Source organism: Aulostomus chinensis, chromosome 8 (assembly GCF_037954235.1).
Source record: "Aulostomus chinensis isolate RoL2024-O1b breed Wild chromosome 8, RoL_Achi_v1.0, whole genome shotgun sequence".
NCBI lineage: Eukaryota > Metazoa > Chordata > Actinopteri > Syngnathiformes > Aulostomidae > Aulostomus > Aulostomus chinensis.
The window spans coordinates 11,105,837-11,116,231 of NC_141327.1; the positions used below are offsets into that span (position 1 = coordinate 11,105,837).

At 40.3% G+C, this 10,395-nt stretch overlaps 1 protein-coding gene across 4 annotated transcripts in view; it reads left to right on the forward strand.

Moving 5' to 3' along the window:
* Window positions 1-9,499, forward strand: part of mafgb (MAF bZIP transcription factor Gb) — a 20,982-nt gene extending 11,483 nt beyond the window's left edge. For 2 of the 4 annotated variants that reach the window (XM_086210878.1, XM_086210879.1), the window contains exons 2-3: window positions 2,614-2,679; window positions 2,770-9,499. In XM_086210878.1, coding sequence (XP_086067004.1) covers window positions 2,644-2,679; window positions 2,770-3,255 — 522 coding nt within the window. In that variant the 5' untranslated portion in view covers window positions 2,614-2,643 and the 3' untranslated portion in view covers window positions 3,256-9,499. The remainder of the gene's footprint in view (window positions 1-2,613; window positions 2,680-2,769) is intronic. The other 2 variants (XM_086210876.1, XM_086210877.1) reach the window with 1 other exon arrangement.
* Window positions 9,500-10,395: the final 896 nt, after the last annotated feature.

Genomic DNA, 10,395 nt, shown 5'->3' on the forward strand with positions numbered 1-10,395 from the left:
AGCGTGGATATAGATGCGATGAATCCTTTGCTGCACCTCCAACAACTCCCTTTGCGCGCTGCTGTTATGATAGTCTGCTCACAATTCTCATTCTAAGAGGCTGTTATGAAAAGAGACATCAAACCTCTGAAGCAGTTTCCATACAGGGCTTGTGTTGTCTTGCACTTTAAATATATTTGCACATTTGTGCACTTGCAGTCAACCATTTAACATGTGGGTTTTATTGTGCCCCGCTGGCATGGTGGCGGGGGAATGTGTATGTGGTTGTTGGCATGCTTTTTGTTGTATGTAGATGGGTTAAGGGGATTGGGGGTTTGGGCACAGGGGAAATAAACCAGTGCCTGGCAGGAAAACAGCCTCCTTTTTTGCCCCTCTGTTTTCACTCACTCCACCCCCACCCCCAGCAGCCACCCCTAGTTTTCGTGTCTTTGATCCATCTATTGTGCGATGATGCACCTCCAGCTGTGGGAGGGTGCACATACAACAAAACGCAGGAGTGCAATTGTAGATGAGGATGGAAGCTCTCGATGTACAGTTCATGGACGACCATGAGGACTGCTTGAAGTCAAAACCTCTGAATGAAGTAGTACCATCGTTCCATCATAGAAAACCTCTAATGTGAAGAAAGGTGTATGTGTCACCCCTCCTCTAGCCATTCAGGTAGAAACTACTCATCGGTTGCTGTGCATGTTCTGTGTTCTGTGCATGTAAGACTACCTGTATGTGCTTGTAACATGCATTCTTCTTTGATCTACATCTATTTATAACTGTGGGATTTGTGGCTCACACAAAACACTCACAATCACAGACAGACAGAGGTGCATTGTGGGGGAGGTTCACTGGCACGCTTGCTGCTGTGCCTTTTGATAGACAAGAATAAGAAAGAAACAAAAACAGTTGTGTTGCCTGGTGTCACTAAGACGTCCCCAAACTAGGAGCTTAAACAAATGAACTAAGTTGTGATTGACTGTAGAAATAAATTCAATTGCAGTTCTGCTTAAAGCCAGTTCTGATGTGAAATACATAAGAGTACAAATATAGAGAGAGAGAAACCTGGAGAGGATATCTGATCAGGATATCAGATTTGGGTACTTCGTTCATAGATTGGCTGACATTATTCTCAGACCAGATACTGGAATGATGTCGATTTTAGTTTGTGTTGGAGCATAAACCAGCATTAGCATAATTCTAGACATGTCACCAATCCATACTTACAGCTCCAAAAAAAATTGCTTTGGAATACCTAGATTTAATTTATTTCTATATATTTTTGCTCTTTTAATAAAGTGGTTTACTGCAGCTTCATAATATAACTAATGCCAACAAAATCATTATATTGAGAATACTGAAGAAAACAGGCTCTGCTAGGGAATCAGTATCAGCAGCTATCTGAATCAGATTAGAACTGAAAAAGTATCTCTCTAGAAAAATCATTCTGTCCTCAGTCAGCAGATTATGATTGAAGTAAACATTTAATTCAGCAGTATCAAGCGTGAGAGGTTTTATATTTGAACAACAGCTGTACCTCCCCGTCCTCTAGACAACCAATCACATGTAAGTGTGTTTCTTTTTTTTTTACCCCCCCCCCCTTCCCTTTAAGCTTTCCTCTGCTTGCAGCTACATTTTGGGCCACCAAGGTTGTAAGGAATGTATAAAAAGAAGAGGAGGGGAGGATGAAAAGTGACAGAGAAGAGCAGAAATGTGTGCAGTAGGAGAGCTTGCAGAGGAGAGGGAGGGGTGAGAGAGCGAGACCAGGAATCTGCTGAGTCATCATGACTGGTCTCATGATGATCGCTCAGCAGCAGTAACAATAGCCGCCCTTTATTGAACACACACACACACACACACACACACGGCCAGACAAATGCACTATACAAAGCATCTGATTGAGAGCGTGTGGAGATTGTCCTCTGGAGCTGTGTACTCTAAGGACTGAGCTCATCTTTACCACTTCCACGGACCCTCGTTGTTGACTTTTGTGTCTCCATCCTTTTGTCTTTTGTTTGCACCCAAATACAAATGAATATACATCAGTTTATTTGGGTTCTGAGTGTTCCATATATTAATATTTATCCTAGTAGGGGTATATCTATATCAGTCGTTCTGCTGCATTATACACTAACCTCCTGTTTCTACACCACAGTCTCTTGGGTAAGGTGTGTGTATGTGTGGGCAAGGGCTCTTAACAGTTGTTTTTCCCCTGGAGTCCTTCCCACAAATTTTACCACTTCCTCTTCCTTCACACTCATTTAATTCCTATTGGCCTGAAGCCAACCAATAAGAGTTCAACACAACAAAGTGTGCACTGTCAGTGTAACCATTAGGAAACAGGAAGTCAGGGAAATTCTAAGAAATATTTGTGAGTCACTTTCTTACATGCACTCTGATACACATGCAAAATATTGTACCATACAATAGTACCTAAAAGGAAGAGCAGGATTTGGTATGTGGGTGTTTATCCACAAGTATTTGATTTCAAACAAATGTTGAATCTGATTAAATCACGCTGACAGTCTATTGTCAATGCTATATCTCTATCAGGAGGCTTCATTTCTTCATATGTGTTGATAAATGTTCTTTGCTTGTGTTTTTAACTCATCTGCATTTGTGTAGGTCTGTTCAGAAGAGCAAGGCTCTTGTGGCATGACGACGACAAACAAAGGAAATAAAGCCTTGAAGGTAAGGGAGTGCATATTTCAGATACGCCACTCTTGTAGTTTTGATTATCGTTTGTTTCTGCCTCACCCATTTTCTTCCCACTCTCTCCAGGTGAAGCGAGAGCCAGGGGAGAATGGCACCAGCCTGACAGACGAGGAACTGGTGACCATGTCAGTGCGGGAGCTGAACCAGCACCTCAGAGGGCTCTCCAAAGAAGAGATCTTGCAACTGAAGCAGCGGCGGCGCACCCTGAAGAATCGGGGTTACGCCGCCAGCTGCCGGGTGAAGAGAGTCACCCAGAAGGAGGAGCTGGAGAAGCAGAAGGCCCAGCTGCAACAGGAGGTGGACAAATTGGCCAATGAAAACGCTTCCATGCGTGTTGAGCTGGACGCTCTGAGGTCTAAGTATGAGGCTTTACAGACCTTTGCCAGGACTGTGGCACGGAGCCCCACGGTGGGGGTCGGGGTCAGGGCTGGAGGGGGAGGAGGAGGGGGAGGAGTAGCGTCATCGGTCATTGGGCCACTCATACCAGGGAAGGTGGCAACAGCAACAAGCGTGATCACAATAGTGAAGTCAAAAACAGATGCACGGTCTTGAGGGAGGCATAGAGAGATGAGTGGGTATCAGGATGGCGTACCATTGCTTCTGAGCAATTCCCCTTCTCTGTTGGCCACCTCTCTCCCCCTGCACCGACTTCACACAGCTGGGCAGTTTCGATCGCATGGCCTCAGCACATTACTGTCACCCATCTCAGATCTGTGCAAGGGAAGGAATTGATGGAAACAGAGGAAGAGTCCAGATTCATTAAAGGGATAGTTCAGATTTACTGAAGTGGAGTTATATAAGGTAGTCAGCCACAGTAGGGGTCCTGCCTTCAGTAGATTTGGGAAGCACATCTTTTGTGCCTTCTGACACTCAGCATTGCATTACTGTGGATGTGTCTGCAGAACCAATTAAACACCCACCAAAGAAACTCAATATGTGTTAACATGTGCACTAGATTTTGTAACATTTTTATCACTTAGGCTTAGGCAGCACTTTCCTCTGGCTCTGTAGCTTTAAACTGTTGAACTTCCTCGTACTTCCTAGTGTATTACTGTGCATTACCACAAATCAGCTGTTTGAACTGAAACATGCTTTTGCTGAGTAATAAATTATGGTGCATGCGTAGGATTACAGTTGTAAAATGTAGACTCTGAGAACAGTTAGTGCTGTCTGGCAGGGAAAAAGTTACAAGTATAGCATGCATGTAAACAGATGTTGATTTTTGAGGGCAGGGGCGGCATGGCTCAGAGGTAGAGTGGCTGTCTAGCAACCGAAGGGTTGCTGGTTCGATCCCCACTTCCCCCAGTGACCATGTCGAAGTATCCTTGAGCAAGATACTGAACCCCTGATTGCTTATTGCTTCTGATGCCCCTGCAACATCCAGGATGAACCCCGTCTCGTATAGAAAATGGATGGATGGCATTTGTTCAGGTGGATGAAATACTTTTTTTTTTTTCTGCAAACCTGTCCACATCAGTACAATGCTGAGGTGCATCACATCTTCTGGAGGAAAGACCCCTTATATAGACGACTATCCCACTTCAGTGAATTCAAAATATCTCTTTAAGAGGCAAGCCCTTGGTCAGTGCATGATCATTTAGCACAGGGTTCCTACAGTCACTGAAAAGCCTGGAAAAGTCATACAATTTAGGGTTTTTGTCCAGGACAGGAGATATAAAAACACGCAACAACAACTCTTTTGGAACGATCTTGGAGTTTTGTTCAGTTGTCTTTGAACACATTCATATGTTCAGTGTCAATTTGACACTAAATCACATGGCTGAACTCATATGTACAGCAGTTAAACAAAGATATTCTAACATGTATCATGTATGGATATGGACTAGAAATTTAAAAAAGTACTTATTTATGGATTAGTTACAGACAAATCCCTGACACCAAACATTTTGGGTCCCTGGGTGAATTTATTTAATTTAATGTGACCTGCTGATTTCAGTGGCTGCAGAGAAGTCCCATCTTGCTCCACCTAGCCAAGAACTTTTTCAAAAAAGTACTATAGAAAATAAATAATATATATATATATACATATATATATTACACAATGGTGTTACTTGTATTTCTACTGTTTTGTACCGTGTTGTCATTCACATGAGGTCCAAAGTGTATTCTCTGTGTGTGAATTGTTATATATCAGGAATTCTGTGAAATTCTGTGGCGCGTGTTTGTTTTGGTATTGTTATATTTGGTTAGCTGTATTTTTTCTACAGTCTCTTCACCTCCTGTGTCCAACTTTCACTTTCTCTTATCTATTCTATCCTTCCAATTGGCTTCCATTGTTACATACAGTATTTACAGGATCTACCAGGAAGAAGGGCAATGGAAATTGATTTTTAGAATAGAGACATGTTACGGGGAAAACTTTGATTGAATCAAACGTCACTGACCTCACCTCTGTACTTGAGAATTTTCAGGGAAGTTGTCGTTTGAACACCAGAGCTGAATGAAGATAATGTCTTCTGTTCATGTGAGTTCCTAAAAGGAAACATTTAAGAAATTGGAAGGGCAAGTGCCTTGGTCAACTAATGATATGCATCAACAAGTCAAGACGACATGAAGAATTGCGGAAGGACAGTGGAGATTCACTGCAGCAGATTGAATATACCTGTGCTTAATGGGATACACTGACCAATCAGGTTGTGACAGCATTTAATTCTGCGTTGTTGTATGAGCTGTGTAGTAGCCATCAGGATCAATAAGAAGAAGAAGAGGAAAACACCCATTTATGTGACTCAGCAGTTCATTTGCAAAAGTCATTCATCCTATTTTTGGGGCCCAGATTATGCTCTTTGGAATACTGCAGAATGTTTTTGAGTCAAAGCATCTGTTTAATGTCATTTACTCGGTGCATGTTTATCATTTTTATGGCTTCCCGTATAAACATCTTGGTAATGACACCATCTACTTTAAACAAAGCAGTTTAAGTTGCACTCCTCTTGCTTTTACCCACAACACAAAGCTCAGTTTTCAAGTGCAGAAGTCATTACTAAGAGCTGGTAGTGACATTTTAATATCAGAATTTAAAGCCCCCCCCCCCTTTTTTTTCTTAAATTAGTCACACAAATGGGATGTCATTTCCACACAAGCTTTACAATAAAAGTAGTCTTATGTGATGTTCTATAATCAATGAATCTTTGTCTATGTATGGTAGAGTCTGGAATTTTATAAAGATATCTTTACATTGTTTGTAACAACCTGTAAAAAAGGTTACAAAATCTGTTTGATATACAGTATCTCTCTATTTTGCAATTGTACCAAAAGTGGCTTAACTACTGAATAGCTTTGTTTTTTCTCTAGTGACTAGGCACGTGTGTGTAACCGTGAACTAGCGTGTGGTGTGCTGTGTAGGTACGTGACGAGGTAACTATAACTTTCACTATTTCATGGGTATGACTTTGATCCTTGTTTGATTCATGGCGGAAGCGGGTGATGACACAGTGGGTAACCGTACTTGTTCTCTCATCATAAAATGTCCCAGTATTCCGCTCCAGCACTGCAGACTCGTTCCATCATTATCTGCCCCTTATCTGCACTTATGGTTTTTAAGAAGTTCTTTTTCTGAAGATCCATTCCTTATGTTTCTGAATAGACCTTTGGGGCTTTATCGTGGTTCTTGCAGTGCTGCAGGCTCATGACTACAGACAAACTGACTGATGAGATGAGGAAGTGTTTACTGTGCATTCAGGCAAGGTAACAGAGTGTGAAACTCACCAATTGGCTTATATGGCTACATCACCCCGACTCCCTTCTAATAAGTTATTTTTGTGGTGTGTGTTAAAACCGTTTTGTTTTTGCTGTGTACATTTTATATTATGTATATTGAATGTTGTTCCTGATTTATTTGTTTTTTTGAAATGTTCTATAAGTGTCAGGGAAGTGAATTAAAATTTGTTACTGTATTTGGTGTTTTACGAAGTGAAAAATCGATCCTGCTATTTAATGGCTTGTCTGTCTAAAAGTGAGGTTTACCGTTATGCGACGTATAGCCTTACCATTCTTTTACAAAAAAGAAAACCTGATTTTAATTGAGTTATGTTCTGAGATAGATGCAGTCTTTACTGATGTAAACATGGCAGCCAACACGCTTTACCTGAACCACTATTTTCACTGTGAAGTTTAAGGAGCTACGGTTGTTAAGATTATTCAGCCCTGTGCTCGTCGGTACCCTAGAAGGATATTTTTTTCAAAAGATAAAGGTATAGGAAGGGAAGTGAGTTTGAGATTTCCAGATATTTCTCTTACATCTTTACATTGAGAGATATTTGATCATCAAGTCAACTGTGAATTCAACAAATGTAAATGATCATGACACAAGATGTCATCACAGAATTGTACTCGATAATATATTGAGCCACAAGAAAATCACAACCAGTATATTTATGTATGTTTTATATTTCATTTTTTTAACATATTTTTTTTCCTCTCTCTCACCCTGTTCCTTCCCGTCTGTCTCGATATTTGCTCGTTGAATTCGATCATTTGGTTTTTGACTGGTAAGTCTTGTGTGGTGTGTTTGATCATGTTGGTGTGAAATGGGAGGAAACATAACTTGTGCTTTGTTTGGGTTTGATCAAGTGGAAGCAAAACTTTAAATGTCTTTGTCAAAATGTGTACACCGTACTTTGAAACAATGTCACCCTCTAGTTTATGTGCTCCTTCATTAACCTTCATGATATGACTTCTTTTTAGTTAAATCTTCACATTTTTAGCTCCTGATTGAGTGATTTTTAACAAGACCCCTAAAAAGATAATTTTCCAGACGTGACACTGCATGAAGCTCTGTGAATTTATTGTTTTAGAAATTGAAGCTTTGTGTTGACGTTGTTTTGACGTTGCCTATCACAATTTAAGGAATAGAACACTTCTCCCCACGATTTCTTTTTTTGTGACACATAAAACTAGTCACTTCAGTTGTCAACACAAGACTTCAAATTCTGAAATAAGGAATTCGTTGTGTATTCTGCGGTCTCATGTCACCAAGGTGTTTTTTTTTTAACTTATATTTTTGGTGTCTTGCCAAGAACAGTTCTTAAATAATAGCAAAAAATGTGAATATTTAACTGTAAACAAGTAATCTTATGCGGTTTAAAGAGGGATGCATGTGTTTAAAAGGTGGAGGCTGCTGTTTTATAGATTCTACGGGGTTCAATTAGAACTCCTGCCACACAGCAGCAGTACGGTTATGGTGGTGCGTGAGTGAAATTGTCTCAAAATTGCAGGTGTGACAGTGTGGTGTGACTTGGTTAAAGAGCTTATACATGGAGTCTTGAGCAATCTCTTGGTTATCACATGCTTTGTCAATTAGCCTTTGTTTAAATTGGCCTCATTTGTTGTTGCTTGTCTTGCTTTTCCCAAACATTATGATTCAAAATGTATTGGAGCTGCCTATCAAGGCCTCCAATCCCCCTCAATAATTGGAGGTTTTTGGGGTTGTTGTTGTTTTTTTTGGTCTTCTAGGTGTTTTACACTTATAACTGCGGGCTGTGTTAACTTTGACTTAGCAGAAGTGATCAGCTGACCACATTGCCCTTCAGTGGTTACCAGATAGGAATTGCTGTGGCTTTTGGAGCTCGGAAGACACGCTTTTCTGCTGCTTCTACAGGAGTCATGAAGACACAAACAAAAAAAAACAAAAAAAACAACTCCTAAACCATATTCATAAATATTGTATACAGAAGGAAAGGAATGTGTGATAGAACTTTCAGCCATTTTCCACTTCACTTCTCCTTTATACAGAGTGTCTGTGAAGTAACTCAGTGGGCTGCGAAGTTATTAAAAAGAAAAGATTCTGGAAGATTCTGCTTGGCCAATGTAGTTCTTTTCCTGTCCAGTGAATAACGCCACCAGACTCTTTAAAAAAAACAAAAACAAAACTTTCACACACCTCCGATACTAATCGATGAGAGTAAATGAACCAAGGATTCCTTTGATCGTTTGTTTGGTGGTTTCATCAATAATGATGTTTGTTTTGCTTCCTGAGTTACCTCCTCCGCCGCTCTTGCACACACTTTGCTGCCTCTGCCCTGGTGTCAACATTTTCGTTTTTGTGTCCTCTCTCATTTTGAGTTTCTTTTTTTCTCAATCACATCGCTCGTGTCTACTGGTGAGTATTGGTCCAGGTTGCTCATGTGAGCTGGGATATTTGTGCGTGTTTCACAAAGTGTGTAACGGTCAGTTTAAAGCTCTAGAAATGTAGTGAGTTTGTGTGAATATGGCGTAGCCTATTCAGAAAAGCCCTCGTTATAGGAGATTCTGTGTTTTGTAATATTTCTGTATGGGGTGTATTAAATTATTATACTGTACTTTCTATGGGAAAATACTTAAAATGTGACCGTCTTTGTAAGTATTTATCTTCAACTAAATTATTGTATTTTTTTTTTTTTCAATTTAGATACACAAGTGATGATGACAAGGTATTGGTAACCATGAAATTTACTGTTTCATCATTCTGATGCATCTTTTAATTTATTTATGTATATACTGTATGTTTGTTGATAAACAGCTTACTTTATTTTGTATATGACCAATAAACATGTTATAAAAATGAACCGCTGTTGTAGATTTGTGTCATTCAGGAAAAGCGCTGATGTCTTTAGCCCAAAGATGTCTTGAAATCCTCTTCATTTCACTTCATCATCAAATCTGCACCGTTCCACATCTCCTTTTGTCAAGAGTTTATTATATAATACACTGTACAGTTAGGTCATACAACATTCTAAAGATTATATTAATGAATTCTGCTATATAATAACTTTGTTCTTTATATTAACTTACAAGGCGGCACGGTGGTGCAGTGGTCAGCACTGTCGCCTCACAGCAAGAAGGTTCCATGTTCGAGTCCCGCCTCCATCACAGGATCTTTCTGTGTGGAGTCTCCATGTTCTCCCTGTTCCTGTGTGGGTTCTCTCTGGTACTCCAGCTTCCTCCCACAGTCCAAAGACATCAAGAGAGGATGAGGCTGATTGATACTCTAAATTGACCGTAGGTGTGACTGTGAGTGTGAATGGTTGTCTGTCTCTATTTGTTGGCCCTGCGATGGACTGGTGACCTGTCCAGGGTGAACCCTGCCTCTCACCTGAAGGCTGCTGGGATAGGCTCCAGCACCCCCCCCCCCCCCCCCCCGCAACCCTTAACAGGATAAGCGGAAGAAAATGGATTGATGGATATAACTTACACAAATGTGTTTAATTTGATTTCAATTTTATGAATTAGTTGACTTTTACTCAATAAAATTGGCCCAACGATAATTTTCACCATATTTGTTCACACAAGTCTAAGCCTCCTCCTTTATTTCCAAACCTGGGAAGTTAAGTCTGTGTGTTGGAGGAATACTGCCTACTAGAGCAGTGGATTTAGCCACATCCTCACTAGTGATATGGCCAATAGCAAGCTTGTGGATGGAGGCTTGTCCACAGCTACTAATGATATTGTACCAGTACATGTAGCTGATGCTCATGTTATTCATCAGTGTCATTTGGCCGTCATACCCTGAATCACAGCAGTGCATAAAAATTATTTTAGCAAATCTGTTGAGCCTGTGAAATCTTTGATTTATGCTATGGAGAGTGAAAATATGACTCAATTTTTTGCTTATTCATGTACATTGTGTGATCAAAATTAATTCACTGACAGACAAAAAAAGATCTTTTTCATTGCGTGGATAACCCCACAGTT